Below are 22,637 nucleotides of genomic sequence, written 5' to 3'. Positions count from 1 at the left end.
AAGGAGAGATAAGAAGGCCTTCTGAAATGAACAATGCAAAGAAATCGAGGAAAACAATAGAATGCGGAAGACTAGAGATCTCTACAAGAAAATTGCAGAGTACATCATGAGAAATGCCAGGCTGGAAGAATCACAAGCCGGAATTAAGATTGCAGGGAGAATCATCAACAACCTCAGATATGCAGACGATATCACCCTAATGGCAGAAAGTGAAGAAGAACTAAAGAGCCTCTTGATGAGGATGAAAGAGGAGAGTGCAAAAGCTGGCTTGAAACTCAACATTAAAAAAACTAAGATCATGGCATCTGGACCCATCAATTCCTGGAAAATAGAAGGGGTAGAAATGGAAGCAGTAACAGACTTCATTTATTTGGGCTCCAAGATCACCGCAGACGGAGACTGCAGCCATGAAATTAAAAGACGCTTGCTCCTTGGGAGGAAAGCTATGGCAAGCCTAGATAGCATATTAAAAAGCAGAGATGTCACCTTGCCGACAAAGATCCGCATAGTCAAAGCTATGGTTTTTCCAGTAGTAATGTATGGCTTTGAGAGCTGGACCATAAAGAAAGCTGAGCGCCGAAGAATTGATGCTTTTGAACTGTGGTGCTGGAGAAGACTCTTGAGAGTCCCCTGGACTGCTAGGAGGTCAAACCAGTCAATCTTAAAGGAAATCAACCCTGATTACTCATTGGAAGGATCGATAATGAAGCTCAAGCTCAGATACTTCGGTCACCTAATGCGAAGAGAGATCTCTTTGGAGAAGACCCTGATGCTGGGAAAGATTGAAGGCAAAAGGAGAAGAGGACGGCAGAGGATGAGATGGTTAGATAGCATCCCTGAAGCAATTAGCATGAAACTGAGCAAACTCAGGGAGGCAGTGAAGGACAGGAAGGCCTGGAGCAATATGGTTCATGGGGTCATGAAGAGTCGGACACGACTTAACGACTAAACAACATGTTCTTTTTTCCATGAAAATATCATGATAAACTTTAAACAGTGGAATGTGATATTTGTTAAGCTGCCTAGGAAAGTATGGATCAAAAATTGCAGATACCCGATTATCTACTAAATTTTTGATTCTAATTTTGTATTTATGAGTCACTGACACTAACTTCAGACACATACACCATGCCTCTTCATTTTTATTAAAAGTGACATAAATGTTTGGTTGTAGTTGGATGGAGAACCTCACTAATTAAAATAATGTGTTGCCAATAGAACAAATGCTTGTCATGTATTTAGATTACACTATTTATATAATGTGTCGACAAGGAGGTAGCACCTGGTTGGCTGTGGAAACTAAGCAGGGTCAGGCCTTGTTAACACTTGGATGGGCTACAGGCTAGACAAAGAAATTGACAAACATCTTGAGGAAAAAACAGCACCGTTGCCACAAAAACTATACATGTCTGTTCATGAAATTATCAGGGAGTTAAGATTTTTATGTTGCCTATATTATAAAATAAACACTTATAGGACAACATTTACACACTTGCATACCAATTTCCAAATACCATGCAAATTCATGAAAGGATGTGAAATAGTGCCATCAATACTCTTTCTTGGTTTCACAAATAATCAGAAGCAATGAAACGAACTGGTAATGTATCGGTTTGCATTACATCAATTGGGATTTTGGCCAGGTTCTGGCTCTGAAACCACTTTGATTGTCCTGTAGAATGTTCTTTGCCAAGGCAGCAAGAGTGAAAGACGGGCTGCAGCTTCCTAATTTTCCTGCATCTTCCGATAGCTTTCGATATCATTAACCATGTTATCCTCTTAGAGATACTGTCTTGAGTTGAGTGCAGATACAATATCTTCGCTATTAGGCTCGTTAGTTCAGGAACACCATTGCTGCTTTCTTAAGAAATCACACAACGCAGCTTACAGACTAAGTTTGATTGCATGCAGATGACTGGGCAATTAAGACAATTAATCACCTCTATCTGATAGGGAAGAACTCAATATGGAAACTGATTCAAACAGTTCTACCCCATTTCCTACTTTTTCCTCTGACTGACCCAAATCTAGTTTCCATTTCTCAATCTCTCCCTTTGAAGGCTGTCATATTTCTTTATTTTCTGCACTCTTTCCCATCACAGTAGAGAAAGCATTATCTTTTCACCCTAAGAAATTGCTCTGATATTTTTGGTGGTTCTACTTACACTGTAAATAGATGGCTGTTTCCAGGGGTGATCCTGGGAGATTTCTCTTCAACACTAAAAAGTCCATATCGTGGTATTGCACATATTTTATTATCCATCATGCTGTTCACCATCTACATGAAACAGCTGTGTAGAATAATTTGGGGATTAAGAGTAAAATGCCATCAAAATGCTGATAATGAACAGCTTTATTTATCTATTTCAACAGATCCAATGAGGTGGGTGGAAGTGTTTAATCAGTGTCTAGCTGTGGCAATGGACTGGTTGAGTGCTAATAAAAAGAAACTCAGTTTAATCAAGACTGATTCTGTCAGTGGATGACTTATTCATCCAGGTGAATGGCATTCCATCTGCTCTGGATAAATCAAGTTTGTCACTGGGAGTGCTTCTAGATCCATCTCTGTCCTTATAGGTAGAACTATCCTCTATGGCATGAAGTACATTTAATCTGTTTAGGCTTCTGTACAGTTATAGCCCTATTTGAACTGAGATACCTTCATTTTAATAATCCTTGCCTGGTAGCTTCTAGACTAGTTCTAATCTAGATTACTGCAAAGATATTGTACAGTTTGCATGACTCTCACTGGCTCCCAGTTAATTTCAGGATGTGTGGACTGGGAACAGATATTCTCTGTTGGTTAGTCTCTCTAACGCCTATTTACTTCAAATTATTTAATTCAAGATGCCAGAGACTGAATCCTGAACCTTGTCTTTGCAGACATTTATTCTACCATTAATCTGTGACTGAAGGACAGAACTGAAGGACATACTTCAATCAGATTGTTGAATATCCATGCTTTATTTAAATGTGTTACAATTCCCTTTAAAGAGGGATTAATGTGAACTACTGTTGGTCTTTTATAATAGGATCTTAGTAAAGAAAGATAACATCTTTCTACTACTGGAAAGATGACACAATGTACTTTAGATTATTTCTAACAATGAATTAAGGATCTACTGAGTCTCAGGGTAAAAGGCACTGTTGCCATGGCTTGTGAAAGTGCTGAATTATTTAAGTTCAGTTTGCAACATGCTATATTTAATATATATTAAAACAGATTCCCAACTCTTTTCTTTATTTCTGCTGAAGGATGAAGTGATTTATCCATTATCATACCTAGACAGTATCATCTTATTCTGTGGTTCCTTCCTTTTTGTCAGCACAGACACTGGTAATCTGGCAAGCAGTATTATTTTTTAAACAGTTCATGATTCCTTTTCACTTGAAAGGGTGTTGTCGTGACAGGTAACTGCAGTACTTTCTTGCAACACTCGCTGACTTCGCCTTCTCCATTTCTATTTTAAAAATGTTTGTAGCAACAACGAGAAGCCTAATTAAATTGTGTGGCACACTGCTATAGCAGCACAATAAGAACAGCAGGGAAGTGGAAGAAAACGATTTCAAAAATGCCAGTGAGCTGTTCACACACAGTCTATTTCTCTTCTATTGTAATTTCTAAACCATCAAAGTAATTTCCAAGCCCTAGCGAAACATTCCCCATATCTTTAAACATCTAGCCATTTTCGTCTTAGACAATGAGAACATTGGGCATATTTAATATAGCTGTGGAATAGGTTGGGGATAAAATGTATCTCATTAAGTCAATGCTGAGAAATGTACAATATGGATGCAATCCTGAATGTTTAAAACTCACATCATTTTAGAGAGGGCTGCAACTTCTAGCATTGTTCAATTTTATCAGATAATTCTAGACTCTAGGAGAAAGATGTAGATACTCTAGAAGCAGCGTTTATTAATATTTATAGGTACTAAATGAACTGACAGTAGATGTTCCAGTTTTTTCATCTCTTTTCTGAAATGATCACTTATAAGGATGTCTTCCTTGTGAGGTGGAGCCAAAGTATGGATTCACTGACTGATATGGATGAATGGGAAACAGATAGCTCTACTTATATCCTACTCTGTGTGCATCTGTGTGTGTGTGTGTGTGTGTGTGTGTGTGTGTGAGTATGTAGGTTTTACTGAGATGGCTCAATATTTCTTGCTGTAACAGATTTATATCTGTCCTATAATTCTTCTACTGAGCGATAGTAATTAAAAAAGCTATGGATCATTCCTGGATATTCCTAGGAGATGGCTAATCTCAAAAAGATAAGCAGGAATACTTGAATAGGACACTTTCTGGAGATACCAGAACTGTAGAGTAGAATGGGAACTGAAAAAACCATTGGATTTTTTCCTGGAAAAAGTCAATGGCAAATAGTTACCACTTTGCTGCCAAGAAAACTGCATTGACCACTCCATGGAGTTACCAGGAGCTGAACTCAGCTTGAATGAAACTTAACTTTTTATTAGACCATTCCAGAACTTCTCAGTTTTCATTCACATAATGCTTATTATAAATGTTCCACTCAAGGACTCAACCCCTATAAGATACATTCACAGAATATTTTCTTCCTAACAAACTTTTCAAGTACAGATCAGAGGAGATTTACAAAAAGCAAGAAGAAATATGGCATTGTAAGTTAGAGTCAGGATATTGCTGACCTTTTTGTGATTGCAATCTGAGGACCGTGTAATTTCAGCATGATTGACCTATTTCTCCTATTGCAGGCGTGAGTTAAAGGTTTTTCAAAAAAGTCCAACTGTTTTTTCATGGGCCATTTAAAAAAAAAATCCCTAAAATCTATTTTTGTGATTAAATGGTGCAGAGTTTGAGATTTAAACTTCAGATTCATGGCTCTTGAAAAATATAAGAATAGAAAAAGCAAAATACACATAATAGGCACAGGACAAATCTGTTCTGTATGGAAATAACAGCTTCTACAGCTTAAAACCTGTTTGTTGGTTATATATTACACAATCTTTTTTTCTATTAAGTCATTAAAACTAAGAAAGAAGCAGGCAATGCACTATTAGAGTACAACTGCAAGGACATAATTATTCCATCTTTCCTCCTTTTCCATCATGCATATATCAGCTTCACTTTCATTTTGCATTAAATGAATCAAATCAAAGCATGGGCATTTCAGAATAATTTCCTTAAAAGTTATGACAAATATACATTTTTCACTGGATTATCATAATATTTTTTCTTAATTGGCAGCATCAAAGAAAATATTTCTGTTGAAAACAAATGAAAATAAACTTGCCCAGCTGTTTATCAGAAGAGGTATCAATGTTTTTAAATAAATATAAACTATCCAGAGAAACACTGTTTTCAATGTATTTTCTAAGCAAAAAAAACAACAACTGTTTTTACTTTCCTGTTTCATAATCAGAATATATTCTCACCAGCTATCTCTACCCCCAATTTAAACAGTACACAATTTTTAATATATCAAAATTATGAGATTAAACAAAAGATGTGTTTTACAAACAAAAGATCTCAGTTTTGATCCCTGACCTTTTCAGATGAGAGAAGGAAGCATACTTGTCCAAAATCTTGAATTTTAGGTATATGGAGATACAGCTCACTAATTTGTAAGTTTTTCCTGTGAGGAGGGGGTTGTTATACATGCACCCAGGTTCAGCTTATGGTCACTCACTTGAGTACACACAACCTGTTGAGACTCACAGATCTCGCAGCTTGCTTTGCTGTCTACCTGGGTTTTCCAGATAGGCGTGGCTAGAGCATACAAGACACACAGCCCTAACAGCTGGGAAATGATTAGGAACTTATAGAAATCACTCTCAGCTAAACACTGAGGTTCTGAAGGAATACATGGAGACCAAATGAATTCAACATAATAGCAAAACTTTACTGGTTACAATGTACATTTGCTCTCTTGCACCTTCACATGCTCATGCCTACTTACCCACATGTTTCTGAACTAGGCTGGCCAGGTACCAGCTAGAGGGAGGAAAGCCTCTAAGTCCAGATCTAGAACTACTGAAAGAGCGGGCAGGCTTTAGGACCCCTTTTATCTCCCAAAGCCTTTGCTTTGTTTTCACAAGTCTGGTAGCTGTCAATGGGATTGGGGGGGTCCCATGTGCTCAGTGCCTGGCCTCCGTTGTCCATCTTCTGGTGACATTCCTCCTTTGATCCTTAATGACTTGGTTCCTTCTTAACTACCTCCCAAACATATCTTCTTAACAAAATTCCTGGCTTTTGTCCTCTCAGCATACATTCTCGCTCCATTTTTCGGTTATGCAACTTCAGCCTAGTCTCACATTCTCACACAGCCTAGTCTCATGATCTCACATGATTCAAGGACTCCCAACCCAACAGATTTTAGCTTAATCAAGATGCATAGCTTTAGGTTTAACTTAATTTCTAGCATCTCTATTTTCAACACTGCTGATCTGAAGGATCCAGCCAGCTTCAGTGCCTTGCCTCAGTTGGAGTCAAATTCCAGGAAACCATGACTGTTATCTAGTCACATTTTGTTCACAAATAATCATTCCACAAAATGGAATCAAATGGTGTCTTTGTTTTAGATGCCTCCTTTATCTGATCTATATTTACTATGAACCAAACTGGGAGTCTGACAGAAGAATCACAACATGTTACCAAAGGTCTTTTGTATCTCCCAGTGAGTCTCACTGCAGGATGTACCAGGCTTTTCGGAAAAGCTCCACTGCATTCAGTGATAATGAGGGGAAACTGTTCTGTGTGAAATACAGAGTTTTTACTTTGACTACATTAAGAAAAAAATTAACCACTTTATTTTCATTCTAGCCATCCCTAAACCAGCTTCACTATCTTTAGCTCAAGAGTATACCAAGAAGCCAAACACAGTGAGCCACGTCTTCATTCCACAGAAACAAGCAGGGCTTTCATAGGCATATAAGCCATACCTGTTATTTAATCTTGAAGCACTTTCAGAAATCCTTGAGTTCTTTAGTCTTCATGGGTAGACTATTGTAATACATACTGCATCTTTACAAAGGAGTAGGTCTGCAAGCTTGAAGTTGAAACGGGTGTCAGATATCTACTCACTTTCCATTAGATATCCAAGATTTTATACTCCTATCTGTAATTTCCTCTTTTTATCCCCCTTACCCAATTCCAATAAAAAAAACACCACAAGTCCCATTACTCTCACCTACAGCTTTAAAGGATCCAATAAAACTTACCATTACCACCAGCAGGAATGCTCCCCGCCACAACTCAAATATTAAATGGTAAGATCTGCCTCCCCCTACTTTTTAAAGAGGCCTACAAGAAATCTCGAAAAGTATCAGCATGAAGTTAGGATTGAAGAATCAGCTCATTAGGCAAAATGGGCAAAAGAACACAGTATTTATTTAGAAGATAATTGTGGAGCTGTAGGAGTTCATACTTACATATTTGATATCTTCAATAATTAAACTGAAGTCAGTCCGGAATCTTAAACAAATAATTAACAAAAGGATTTTCCCTGAAGTTGGCTTATAGTTGAAACAAAAAAAAAAATCTTCATAGCATTTGGCACAGTTCACCAGGAATTTTAGTGCTGGGTTATAATAGATAACAACTCTGCTTTATCTAGGGCCGAGCCAAATATAGGGTTATGGGTTGTAATGTTTCTCTTTCCCATAAAATAACCAATCTTGAGTAATAGGGAAGGGGGTTGCTGCAGCACAGTAAAACTCCCCCCTTCTCCCCTCCCCTGTACAGAGTAGCTCAAGTTCATCCATCAGACATTCATCAAGCAACTACTGTATAATGCTTTCTCCCTTGTGGGTCTCTTCACAGCCTAGCAATAGTGATACTGCCACTTGAAAACTTTATAACTTGCTCTGAAGTCTGCAGACTTTATTCAAGCCTGTAATAAAGAAATAATGCTGCTTAGCTAATAATTTATTATTTATCTCTCCTTCTTGGTCTCTTAGGACTCATTTGTGTGGAGATTCAACCAGATAAAAGTGTGTTGGATGGAAGTGGAATTCACACCTATTTATACAATTGCCAAAGGCTTCACAGCCTACCCAAGTGTCCTGCCTGTTCCTAGGAAACATCACTTGAGTGTGCTCTTGCAGTGGTGGCACTAAATCTCTTAATTTGGGTATTCTGGAGGAGGAATTGAATTCCATTCTGTATAAAGTTTATAAGCTTTGTGTTGAAGGACTGGCCTTTTTACATTCCTTTAAAACCATCTTAGGATCCATCTCACAAGAGAAATGCTTAAACATATGGAGACTTTTATAGCTATCAGATAATTTTGTGCATCGGATCTCAGACTTCTAAACAGGATTACTATAACAGTTTTGACATGCTCTTGAATGGGTCAGTCAGAGAGGCCAGGGCCCAAGAGTCATTTAATTACGCAGTGATAAAAACAATCTAAAAATATTGGCAGATATTTTTACCTCTGATTTTTCTGTTCTGTGATATCTACCTTTTCCAATATATCCTAGGAGAAATGCAATTAAAGAAGAGTGATAAGCACCCTCACCATTTCTCATTTAGCACCTACCGCAGGCAATTTACTTTTCCTGAAGTTTAACCAATTTCAAAGCAAATAAAGATTTTTCAAGATCACAAAGGTCAATATTTGTCAAGGTTGACATTTTCCAATATACAATTATAGTCATTAAAGCTCATGGTAGCTTTCTCTTTTTTTTACTCAAAAGAGCCCATCACCATGTTCTTCTAGGGAATAAATAAAACTCATATATAACAGGATTTTTTTTAAAAAAAATTCTAATTAATTCTCATTAACAAGAGTGATATTTTATTACAACCAGAAAATGTTTCAAGCCAATTTAACTTTACTAAGTGAACATGAGGACCTTAATGATGGCTGTTGTGACTCATTAGACCTTTTTGTAACGAAAATATTCTGTTATTACATACAACAGCTTACTGTAGTTCAGATCTTACAAGTACAGATAAATATACAAATCAATTTGCTCCCCAATAGTAGCATTGATTACTATTGTTATATAGTAAACTTTTAAAAAGTTGAAATAAACAATTTATAATACTGAACGTGTTACTGAGGATATAAAAACAACTAGCCTAAAATGCTGTTCACATTCATTTTTTTCCAAACAGAATGCTTCTTAAAGATCTTCAGCACTGTGGGACATAGGGCCCTGGTGTTCCTGATATGGATCCCTGTATCTTGAATGAAACCTATCACATTCTGCCTATACCATCTGATGTTGTTTGTGCAGGATTTCCCAGACTGTGCATCAGGTTCCTCCAACTAAGACTCAGTGATAAATCTCAGACCTCTTGACTCTACACGGCTAACCTTATTTGCTAAGCTAGGATCCAGCACAAGTCCCATGGGCACAGGTCTGCTAAATAAGAATTTTTATTGAAAGTCAGAAATAAGCCAAACAAACCTACTGATTGCCCACTGCAGTTGTAAGGATTTAAGAGCCTCTTATATCAATGGTAGTTCAAACCTGCAGCTTGTTCTTCCTACCCTCCCTGAGAATTAAGAAACTCTTGGTGCTCTTGATGGCCTTGAAACTGAGTAGTTGTTGAGCTTACCTGTCAGCTCTTAGCTTATCTGCCACCTCCCCAAAATGCTCAGTGTTTGCGCAGCTTTCCAGATGAATCCAATACTCAAGACTCCTTCTCCATGAATCTTGAATGAACTCTGCCCCAAACTCCTCTGCCTCTTTCACTGAGATTGGGGTGAGTGGGGGGTAGGGAGGCATGATGGAATAATGGATAAGGAGAATGTTCCTGTACCAGGGGAGAATGGTGGAAAATTGAAGACATGATCTCCAACTGAAAGTGGGGAGGTCTTCATGGCAATGGTGGTCAGTAGAGCACTTGTAGGAGCTCTTGGCATGGTCCAATTGATTTTTAAGGACGTGGAACTGGAAAGGAGAACTTTGGAAGGGGAGAGGGATCTGAAGCACTTGGAAGCAAGTGCAGAGAGTAGCTATAGGGAGCCTGAAATGGCAACAACTGAGTGGAGGCATCAACTGAGTTATTATTAACAAACTCTAACATGGGTAAAAAAATCTGGCCAATTGTCCTGTTAGCTTATGCAGCAACGAAGGTATTGCCCTAAGGCTAATTGGAAAAGTTGGAGGTGTAGGTAGTAGGTTCACTTAAGAAGAGAAGTAGGAAATAGTTAGGGTTAGGATTTTATATTAGTGAAACTAAAATTCTGCTCATGGAACTGTTAAGCCATAAAGAAAACCCAGCCCAGGTGAAAAATATACCTAATGGTTGTCCTTGCATCTGTACCATCCAAAACAAATATTTCTTAAAGAAGCCACAACTTTTCCTGAGCCTGCATGGTAAATACATGGTCCCCCAAAAATATGCATTTAAATGAAAGAGGTTTCAAGGAGATGGCAACAGAGTGCCACCATGTGTCACCACCTGTCACCAGCTACTTACTCAGATGCCTATCTTCCTGAGTCCATTCAGCTACTATGCAAGCCCAGGAAATGTCACAACTTCTTTAAAGAGCTGCTAAAAGGGATAGCAAGTGTTCCCTCCTTTCCTGAGGGCATTATCACAGGGCAACAAAACTAACCAGAATCCACGAACAGGATGTCATTAAAGTTAATACAAAATGCACTAAAGTTTTAACTGCTCACCCAAAAATCATCACTAAGAGAAGCAATCAAAACTTCCTTGTACATCTACCTCATTAATAACCAGGCAACCACACAGCAAACCTGCAAGAGGAATTTGGGCTTCCAATTGCAAATCTTTAAATTTCAGGCACTTCTTTAACCAGGATCTTCACGTTTTTCCTTACTGCTCTATTGCCTCTTTTTCCTCCTGAAGGGGAGGGAGGAGAGGGAGAACAGCTCCTCACTTGATTGCTCATTTCTTGTTCGCCTTCTAAGTAATTTCCTTCCTTCCTTCCTTCCTTCCTTCCTTCCTTCCTTCCTTCCTTCCTTCCTTCCTTCCTTCCTTCCTTCCTTCCTTCCTTCCCAATTGTTTCCCCTTGGGATTGACAACAGTGGCAAAGTAAAAGACCCACAGTCACTAGCTATTCTCCCTATGGCTAATGGTTTCAGGAATTCAACGTCATCTGAAAGATCATTATGTTGTTCTTTTCTGCTTTAATCACTCCCCTCCCTCTATAAATCTCAAATCCTGGGTAGGTGATGATCAAATTTATTTCTGCTCATTATATTCTTTTTCCTCCTCCTGTAGAAAACACTTATTGGCTCTAAGCAACGATACAAAATGAAACTTCCTTAGTCACAGGCAGTATACTTCTGAATACTACAAGACAGAACAAGAGACATACAAGTACTACTTTTTTTTCAGGCCCTCCTTCTGGACTATCCAGAGGTTTATGCCTGCCTGCTAGCAGAAGCAGCGTAGGGAGTTAAAGCAGGCCAGTGTTACCTTTCCATTGTTCATTTTATTGCACTGATATCCTACTTTGCACCAAAGAGCTCCAAGGCAATGAACATGGGCTTTTCCAAAAGTTCCTCATCTAGACAATGATCTTTCCTAAACCTAATCAGCTTTAGCAAGGCTGTTGGAGCACATGTCTTCAGACTCTGAAACTGGAAGAATATTCTTCTCTTCTCAAAACAACTGGAAGTTTAATTCAAAGGCTCAGATTTTAGTCTAGAATTTGGGAACAGAAATAGAAAATTACGGTAAATTAAGCCCCTCTCAAGTTGAGCTCAATTCCTGATGACCATGTATTTTTTTGGGGGGGGGGGGCAGCAGTACAGAAGCAGCTCATTATTACCTTCTTCCAGAATACTTTTTCAAGTTCTTAATCCCTGGGAATATTTGGTGGTTTCTCACCCAAGATGTAACAAGGTTAAACCCTGTTTAGCTTTTTCAGATCAATGAGAAATGTCTGTAGTCATTGTTCTCAGTCTTTATCAATTTGTTTCTATATTAAAAAAAAAAACTAAATAATTACTGTTCAATTAATTCAATTCCTCTGATAAAGTATCGGTGAACTAGGTGCATTTTTTTCAAATTTCATGTGATGTGACAGTTTGTAGACCACATTCTAACCTTTCATATTATGAAACCATATTTCCCCACAAACTAAGTTATCAACAATTTTTGTCTGTTATGACAGGAAAACAAAGGAAAATGAAGATTTTCAAATTTAAAACACAAACACACACACCCAGTAGTGGTGACATATCAGGCAATTCTAGTTGGGGAAGCTCTAGAAGTTCCCACTAGATCAACAGCATACCCGTAACTGGCCTGTGGACTGGTCCCCTCTACCTCTTATAAGAAGAATATCTTCCCTTGGATATTAAGGATATTACTGGATATTAGAGGGAGGCAAGGAAGGAAGAATGAAAAGCTCTGACCCTTACATTGTGACGCTGTACCCAAGAGGGTGTGTCATAACGCTCATTTCATCCTTTTGGTGAGATGGCTGGATTCTGCCAATGCCTATGATTCAAGATTCAGGACACAAAATCCAGTGCACTTAAACTTCTATATACAGTGATTATTTAGACAGAAAGTATGTTATATTATTTTAGATACATTCAGAGCTCTGTCCTTACAAAGCTGTTTTTCCTAATGGTCAGTCTCTGGTTTGGATGAGCCTACCTACTTTTCCTTTGTTTACAAAAGCTCTTTAATTGCTAATTCTTTTAATCTTAGCCAAACAACCATCTGTGTTTGTTGTTGTCTGCCTTAATAAATCAAATATTATTTTAACAGACAATTTTATGCCAGTTTATGTCTTGAGAGTTGTTACCTGACTGCAAAGATGCTGGGCTTAAACTGCTCTTGGGGTTTTTTTGATTAGCAGAAAGGAGAAGGCCCTTTCCTTCTTTTGTCATACTTCTACAGGTAGTCCTCAACTTACCACCACTTGTTCAGTAACTGTTTGAAGTTACGAAGGCATTGAAAAAAGTGACTTACGACCAGTCCTTGCACTTATGACTGTTGCAGGGTCCCTGCGATAATGTGATCAAAATTCGGACACTTGGCAACTGGCATGTATTTACAATGGTTGCAGCGTCCCAGGGTCACGTGATCACCATTTGCAACCTTCCCAGCCAGCTTCTAACAAGCAAAGTCAATGGGGAAGCATGTGATTCACTTAACGATCACATTATTCACTTAACGACCACAGTGATTCACGTAACAATCACCACAAAAAATGTCATAAAATCAGGTGCAGTCACATGATGCCTCACTTAACAACAGCACTCCTTAATGATGAATTTTACAGTCCCTATTGTGGACGTAAATCAAGGACTACCTGTATTTCCTTGGTTGAGGGAAATAAAAGAAGGTGGCAGCAATACATTCCAGCCAAAATAGTAATGGTTGTATCATCCCAGGTGGTTCAGGCCACGTGAAGCAGGCCTGATTGTGAAAGAGACCCTTACATATACTTTGTAGGACTGCCCTCTACTTGAAGTGACTATTTTAAAGATAAAATAGCATGCAGACAGCCGACAGCAGGAACAGAGGTTATCTCATTAAAGTTTTCTCTACAGATCTTGAGCAGTATTGAGTTTCTATGAAAACAATAATTGTTTTAAATTTGTGTTTACGCACATACATTTCTTTATGCAGATCTTATGAAAATTGGTGACATCTTCCTTAGTGATGGATTCCTTTCTTCAGAAATGCACAAGTAGCTAAACTTATAATACCAATTATATGAAGAATAACTAAAATCAACAGCAATATGCCCCATGTAATATGCCATATTTTTTATGTTTTGAGAATACAAAACTTGGTAAGCAAGACCATCGGAAATATATTCCACTTACACTTCCAAGATTCAAACATTCTGCCATCTGTTCCTATGGAAACTGAAAAGATATTCTAGGTTGTATCACTATCAGCTGATTATACTGCAGAGAAATCTCTAGCTTATTTTAAACTCTAACTCAAAAAGATAAGTATTGCAGTACATTATATCTGTCCACTTTTTAATGTCCATATTCAGTATCTTATTTTCATGGAATAGGAACTTCAGCATAAACAATCCTTCAGACTGGAACAAAGACATTTTGTAATGTCTAAGTAGGTCTTGTAGGGCAGCAGCATCAAAGTCCTTAGCATAATTTTTTGCTAGCAGCTCTCACTGAAATTAGTAGGATTCATTTGTGAATAAATATAATTAGGATCAGATTAGAGGCATGTTTTTGCTAACTATTTTAGCTGTGCGTAGGATACCAAATTTAATGGGCATGTTCACAGACTTCTCTATGTGTGTGGTGCAGATGTGTAAACAGTTGATAACCCCAACTTGGCTATACTAGTGCCAAACAGATCATTCACACAATCTTTCCCCTAAAAGTGAAAAAACAGAGCTCAAAACATCTCATGTAGTTTAAGAAAATGTGTTAGAGTCACCAGGATTCACATTTCCACATTATGTATAGGGAAGGATATAGTCCTGACAGACTATCAAGCTATTTTAAGGAAACAGAAGTCTGACAATATTAGTAAGTCTGACAATCATAGTAAAAAAAACCTCAAAAGCAAATGTGAAGGTTATAAAAGATGCACAGCAAGCTACATTAGATGTCACTCAAGTTTTAGAGCCACCTTTAGAAAGAGAAACAGTGTGATGTGTTGGTGGAAATTAAAGAGTCTGACTACTAGAATCTTGGCCGCTCCTTCCAGTTCAAAAGTCTGGAGTAGGAGGGGGAAGGGGGAATTCATAAATACAGGTAGCCCTCAACTTATGATGGCAATTGGGACCATCATTTCTGTCACTAAGCAATGTGGTTGTAAAGCGCGACCGCATCATTTAGTGATGGCAATCCCTACAGTACTGGTTGCCATTGTTAAGTGAATCCCACAGGCAAAGCAATTTCCTTCCAGCTTCCTACAACAAGACAGCAGGAAGCTGTAAATCCCTGGCTGTCAGGTGTGGGAGGGAGAGAGGGGGTGCGCGGGGGTGGGTCAGGGAGGGTGCGCAAGGGTTGGCGAGGATGTAAGGGAATGCATGAGAGGTGCAGTGTGGGTCAGGGAGGGTGCAAGGGGGTGCGCAAGAGCAGTGCAATGAGGGTACAGCACGGGTTGGAAAGGGTGCACAGGGATATGGTTACTTGGGGGACTGCCTTTCTCCCACTGTTTCTGTCTGGCAATGCTGGCACACAGACAGTCCTATCCTTGAAACAATATGAACTGATGGATCCCAGGATGTGGGCCTTCCCTATTATGGCACCTGCCTTCTGGAATGGCCTCCTTCCCCAACCATGCTGTCCTTTAGCAGAGCCTTGAAGACCTAGCACTTTCCCCAGGGACTGGGGTAAGGAATTGTTTGGGATGTCCTTTTATGATGAGGCCTGGTTCTTTTTTTCTTTTTTGACATTTTAAACTTGCTATCTTATTGGGGTTTTCTATTGGCTGTTTTTACTGTAAGCTGCCCAGAGTTGGTTGAGCAGGGTGATTCTATATATTTGATAAAATAAATTAATACTGTAACATTAAATAAATTTGGTATACAAATCTCTACTCTGTGCAACAAGACTAGAGTATAAATCTCTATTCACATTACGGTTGCCATTTTAATTTAACTCTCCTTCACAGGGATGTGGGACAGAATGAGGTAACTCCATGTATGTTGCCCTAAAACCTTCGGAGGCAGATTAGGATGTCTGTGATTAAACACACACGCATAAAGTTTATCTTGAATACTTCTGCAATTAGAGGTCTAGCTGAAACAAACAAACATACAAACATACATACATACACATATATATAATGTATATATGGTTAGCAATTAAACTAATACAGGTAAAATTGTAGCACTTTTGTGGGGGAGGGGCATTGCTTGATTGCTTTTACACAGAAGAACTTCTATTCAGAAAAAGGTCTGAAGATGTAATGGAAGGCTTGAGCGAGGAGGATACTGGAATGGAGGTTCAAGGTTATCAGGAGGGAGGGGGAACATTCTAGAGCAAGCGCTTTCTCAGCCTGCAGCAAGACTGTGGGAAGAGAAAGAGGATGAGGCTAACCCCTCCCTAGAGTCTCACGGGGTATATCCACTAGTTGCTTTAGCACAGGTTTAGTCTGGCGAGATTCAGTCTAGTCACTCAAACCATAGTAATCTCTTGCTTGGATTATAGTATCATGCATTACATATTGCAGTCCTGGAAGAGCATTCAGAACCATAGCTGGTCCAGAATGTAGCATCTCAAGAAGTCACATGTGCATCTCAATTCACTCAAATAACACTATTACCATGAGAGTTTCACTGACTGCGTTCTTCTGGGTGCAGTTCAAGGTGCTGGTTGTCACCTTTAAAACCTTATATGGCTCAAGATCTGGATATCTTCAAGTCAGCCTATTTCGAATTGTACTGCCTGTTCAGTAAGATCTGATAAGGTAGGTTCTCTCCGTATTCCTTCTCTCAGGGAGTATCAACAACAAAGATCAAGGAAATGAATGTTTTCAACTGCTGCCCCCCTTTGGTGGAACAGCATTCTCCTGAACATACTACAAATAGATCCTACCCTGTTGGTTTTTAGGAAGGCCATTAAAACTCTGCTGTTCCAGTAGGAAGGCAGGCTGTGTGGGTTAGGACATTTTAATGCCGCTTCCTCTACCTTTGGAGTATTTATCGAATGCAATGGATATTTCTAGTGTTTATATATGTAAATGTACTTTGATTTTGGCATTTGTAATTTTATTTTTTTAATCTGATTTACAGATGACAGATATGTATGCCACTCAGAGTTGATAGCAATTGGAGAGACATGTTTGCTCAGTAAATTAATAAATATGTAAATATTTCATATCAAATGGGAAATAATCATTATCTGACATTTAATTTCCAGCGCACACAGTCTCTCTCTTCCAGTCCCAAACAATCTGCATGTTTCTTAGGACTGTAGCAAGGAGCAGATTTGTCTCCTAAATTATCTACTGCTATGTTCATCAACACATCTGAGAAGCAAACCCAGCAACATTTCATCCTGACACTTTCATTTTCCTTTCATTCCAGATTCAATTAAGCATTAATAAACTTCTTCCAAATAATCCTTCAGTTGATTGAAAGCAAGTCATTGGTCATGCATAGCAGGCAGGAACACTAATAATTCCTTGATTATTTTGAGGTACAGGCTAATAGGTTTGCCAATTGTTCAAATGATCCACAATTAATTTTCTAGGACTTCACTCATCAGTTACCTTCAACATCTAATAGAAAGTAAAAAATTGTGATACAAGATCAGACATAGTACAAGAAAAGGACGCAGATATTTACACATTCTGTAGCCAAAAAGTTGGCTAATTGTGGAGGAGGGGTACGTTCAGGTCACAGAATAAATTACTAGAAAAAATTAGGGCTATATTCATAATGGTTTATATTCTACGTATGATTAAATTCACTATTAATATCAGAATAAAAGAAAATTATAAATTAACCAATTTATTGAAAAAGGGAGGTTGTTTATCATAGACTTAACTAATAACAGAGGGAAGGCACAACATTCTGCATTCCCAAATCTAATATAAATAATAAACTTATAAACATTACCTGCCTGATTTAAAATGCAAGAGTACATTTCATGGACAATAACTAATCCCACACTTTGTGTTTAGTTCCTAAAGTACAGCTTTTACTGATTCTTGCATCACATATAGACTTGTTTCATAGTCATAAATTATTTGAATCACCCTTGAATTAAAGAAATAAAGGAAATTAAGTATAAAAAATAAACCCATATTTAATCTGCAATGGATCAAAGAGTATAATAGCCTAATTTAAAAGCAGAGGAGTTTTTTTGTTTTTACATTCTCTTTTTAAAAGAAATATCTCTAGCATCAAGAATGGCCTATAGAATTATTGTGTCTACAAAACAAATAGATTATGCAACTGTAAATATACTGCTTTGCATATGACAATCTATTCTATATTCCTAGAAATGTTCTTGAAAACGGTGATTCATTAATTTTCTTGAACACATGAAGTTCTCCTATATTATAACAACTAGTTGCTATGCCAGTCCTACTCCTGGATGAGAAAGGAGGAAGGCTGGGCCACAGGCTAGCAACCCAATCTCATTAAAAAAAAAAAAAAAACTACTACTGAAATAATGAGCACAATTCAACAAGATCTGATCAAAATAATTGTAGAGTAATTGTTGCCCAGTGTGCTCTACAGCACAGGCAGAGTTAAGTAAGATGCTTTGCAAAGGTTTTGAGTCATATTCAACAAGTTACATGCACATTTTTTTACTGTTGAACACAAACAGTTTAAGGTGGGTGGACTTCAACTGGTAGGTGGACTGAAAGACATCTGTGCCCTCCTTCCTCCTACTTGACCTAATTCAGACTGACTTTGCTGACAACTTGAGACAAGTATGGAAGAGGACAAGAAGCGTTATTCTAGCATCTCTTCAAACAGCAGGTAAGAAAAATGCAGGTTTTCCAGTTCCATTATTTTACTGGAAGCCAAACATATAACCTCTGTAAGTACTTAAACTTATGCAATGTTAGACCAACATATATTTTATGTTATCCACATAATCTCATTAAGATGTAACTTTTCAACATTTAAAAAAACTCTGACCCATTCATTTTATCATAATTATACTGACCCTTTTTATCTGTTTTAGATAAACAGATAAACAAAACAAAAAGACATTTTTACCTGAGTCTCTATTCCTTGTTCAAGCAACCGTTTAGCCTGATTTTCCACTTCAAGTCGCGCTCTGGCAATAAAAAGCAGTTCATTTTCAATTACTTCAATTCCAGAAAGATCTATTCCTTGAGAAAGGTAATCTATAAAAAGAACAGAATGTTGATATTACCACAATTCTGAAAATAACAGTGAAACATGTTAAACTTTCTAGGTACTATATAACATCACAATATCATGTACACAGGCATGTGCTGTCTTGAGTTATTCTGGAAGGGACAAGAAAAATTATTAATCAATATTAAAATATCCAACACAAAATTTAATGCATTCATTCTTTTTAATTGTTTTCACTTAGAAAAAGAATGGTAAGTATTTCAATTAAAATACACTACAAGTTAAAATTATTTCATTCAGCTATCACCATAAATAAATAAAGTAGACTGACTGCTAAATAGTAAGTCAAGTTCAAAGCTCAATTATGGGAATAAATATAATAGCACCGAATCATGGCAATAAGGAGAATAGGCAATACATGAAAACATGTACAGTCATGGTAGAAGCAAGGATTTATTTATTTGTAACATTTATTTATAAGCTTTGTACAGCTTTGCAAGGCAAGAACGTTAAGGAAAGGTATAGTAAATGGTGTTGGTCTAACTAATTTTAGCTATGTTCCCCTTTCTTCTTATTTGATGGCTTTACTTTTTTTGTCTTATGATTTTTTTGCTCCTTTTCTGCACTCCACTTACTCGAAAAGACAATAATGTGATGGCTATACATATGTATGATGAAATCTTTAAGTTAATACCAAGGTACAAACTGCTGACAATAAAAAAATGGGAGACCAATGTCAGAGAATACACAGCGATGGCAAAACTGTATATATTCATATAATAGATGTCTACTTAAATGTACGCAGGAATGGCTCCTTTACATATGATACATCACACAGGTTTAGATGTTTGGAATATGTTTTTTTAGAAATCAATTTTAAAATATCAGACAAAATTATTTAAATAAATAAAAGCAACAATTTTCCAATATTTGAAGAAAAAGACAAAATACTTAAGTAGTGATTAAGTATTAGTAGCTAGGAACAATGGAAGGAAAGGGAAAAATGAGCTAATGAAAGTTCCTCAGTTAAGATCTTTATGTCTTACTTTTTTACTTTGGTTCAGCAATTCACTTTTCTGTATCTATATTATTTTTTGCTGTCAGCTTGAAAAATGTAAAGTGACCATATGTTTATAATAAAGTTTTATAATAAAAACATACAAAAAATACCAAGCTACACAGAAAGTAAATATTTCATGGAACATGAGACTGCTATTAAAAATGGCATCAGGTCTTGAGTTTTCTGCAACCAAGGCACTTCATTGTAATATTTATCTCTTATGAAATTAAATACTAGTCTTTCTGTCAGTGGAAACCTGCGATTTAGGGCAAATGTAGAAATAATGCACACTGTGATATTATGCTGCTCTATTACAAGACTGATCTGAAGAGCCTAATAATAGAATACTTTTTTCAGAGATATATTCATGTCCCACAAAATCTGTATTTTGTGGATATGGATAGAAAAGACCTGTTTAAAGTAGACAGCGCTACTAAAAGGGAAACGTAAATACTGAAAGCTACTCAATGGTTCATGCAAGAATCTAGATGAGAAGCATCTTTGCCTGTTAGTGTTGTGGTGTGATGGATTTAGTTGCAATCTAGCAGTGATAAAGCATAAAGAAATCACATGTACACATCACTGAGACCAACATATACTTAATGATCACAGGACTGCAGCCAATGATAGGAAAAGAAGAAAAAAGAAAACAGCATAATGATCTGTAGATGAAATAGCATGATGCTAACATCTTGCACTTGCCAAGCTTCTTAGTGCCATTTTTAAAAGTTTCCTTCAATAAAAAATAGCATTTTTAAACATTCACTTTGAGGAAGTATAGCTTCATCCTTAAAGCTCCTATGCAGTTTTGCTTCTTTATTTCACGTTGGTTTCCTTATAACAAATAAATAAATAAACAGGATATAGTGGGTGTATGTGCACGTGTGCTATAGGTAAAAAGAGATGTGTGTTCAAGAGAGAGATGTCTATTTCTAGTACTATGGATATTCCAATAACAATACTATGGATATTCCAATCTCAATTTTCTATTTCCATTCCAAAACAGAAATATCTTGCTCTATCATTCAGAGCATGAAAACAATTTCCTCTTATTCAGTGGCACTCAGATGGATGATACCTGAACACTGTCTATTGTGTTGAAGGCACTGAAGTATATCCTAGGGGACAGAGTAAATAGCCTTCTCACTGATGAAGATGATGAGTAGTATTTCTACCCCAAATCATATCACAGCTCCCTTGCATCATAACAACAGATAACATTCTTCACATTTTCCATTAAATAAATAGATTACTCCATCTGAACTTTCCTAACACATGAATAATATTAATACTGTATATGTCACCTGGCAGTAAAAACTTCAAAATTTGGGTCACCCTTTACAACAGATATAGTACTATATCTGGGAGTTGAAGTCCAATTCTGGGAGTTGAAGTCCACTCATCTTAAAGTTGCCAAGGTTGAGAAACACTGCCTTAAACCTTGATGGAATATGAAATATAGCAGGATTATATACCATCTTTATTCCCTGTGACGTTCTACCCCTTCTTTTTTTCCTCTCAGATTCCCAGAGAACTAGTCTGGAGGGCAAAAATAAACTAGCATTATTTGGAGAACCAAATAATGGGGTGGGGCGCATGAGATTAGATGAATACAGTTTTATTTCTGCAAATTCTTTTGTTGATTGAATGCATAAAGTAAAAGAATAAGAATTGAAACAACTATTCCTAGTTGTAACATAAAATGTTTTGCACTTCAAATTGTATTCCAAATCCAAGTTTTCATTAAGTTCATGAATGCGGGGTTAAAATTTTGACATTTTACATTATCTTACTCTTAAAAATGCATTCCTACAAAGCTGATTGGCACAGATTCCAGAAACCACCTCTAATAATTATAAGAAAACCAAATTTCTCAGTGTTCATCTATAGTCCCAGATTATGGTTTAAAGCAGCCAATTGGAAAATATTACTTTAAGAAGTGAATGCAGTTAGAATATTATATGAAAACCAGACTGAAATATATATTAGCTTTCTTTTATATGAGCATGTAATTATAACACACATTTGAATTAGCTAGCAAGTTAGTGATGATGTTTTAAATCATTTTATACTCACAAAGTAGTTTTCATCAAGTTTCAGAATATGAATATTATCAATAAAAGCTACTAATACTTCTGAAATGGGCATTCTGGTTTTCAACACTAAACATTTTGCTGGAGACTAGACATTCTCTTCTAATTCTTATTCTAATTCTAATCTGTTAATGTCTTTCAATAATAATAATAATAATAATAATAATAATAATAATAATAATAATACAAACAAGAAGTTGCAAAGCTTTAGGGAAAGGAGAAATATAAATGATAAGGATTATCAGAGTTCAGCCTTCAGAGCTGTTGTCCAGTTTGGGAATCCCTTTCTCCTTGAGGTCTAAGACAGATGGGAATTTGGAATGTCCAAAAATTCTTCCCACATTCTATTTATTCATTCAATTTGGACACCATCCAATTCCAACCAATTCTCATATTTTACCTCCTTTCCAAGCCAAAATGGTAGCAGAGGAATTTTAAGCCATTTAAGCCCACTCACTCTCCACAGCACTCCTTTAGTGCTGTGATATGAAGATATCTCTTTTCATATTCACAGCATACCCAAAGGCTTACTTAAAACTTAAACATTTAAAAACAGAATATGGCAAAAGTTGTTGTTTTGTTTTTTTATATTGGCTTCATTGAAGCATTCAATCTTGTCCTGTGATTAGCTGACAACTGGCCAAAAAGCAAACAGGAACAATAACCATGGCATTTCTTTGGGTTAGTGGCAACCTTGGATTTACTCAAGCTTATTCATTTATTTTTCCCTCTTTTAAAGATGCTGAGTATGTTCCAGGGGAAAAAATAGAACAT

At 37.0% G+C, this 22,637-nt stretch overlaps 1 protein-coding gene across 2 annotated transcripts in view; it reads right to left on the bottom strand.

The window, feature by feature from the left end:
- Positions 1–22,637, bottom strand: part of COG5 (component of oligomeric golgi complex 5) — a 145,833-nt gene that overhangs the window by 55,960 nt on the left and 67,236 nt on the right. For both annotated transcript variants that reach the window (XM_088153433.1, XM_088153478.1), the window contains one exon: positions 18,606–18,736. In XM_088153433.1, the coding sequence (XP_088009559.1) occupies positions 18,606–18,736 (131 nt within the window). The remainder of the gene's footprint in view (positions 1–18,605; positions 18,737–22,637) is intronic.

Source organism: Python bivittatus, unplaced genomic scaffold, assembly GCF_059951505.1.
Source record: "Python bivittatus isolate LINGU-HERP-01145 unplaced genomic scaffold, Pbiv_v1 ctg000010_np1212, whole genome shotgun sequence".
Classification (NCBI taxonomy): domain Eukaryota; kingdom Metazoa; phylum Chordata; class Lepidosauria; order Squamata; family Pythonidae; genus Python; species Python bivittatus.
The sequence above is the reverse complement of the archived record's forward strand: the minus strand, read 5'-3'. Positions and strand labels throughout refer to the sequence as shown.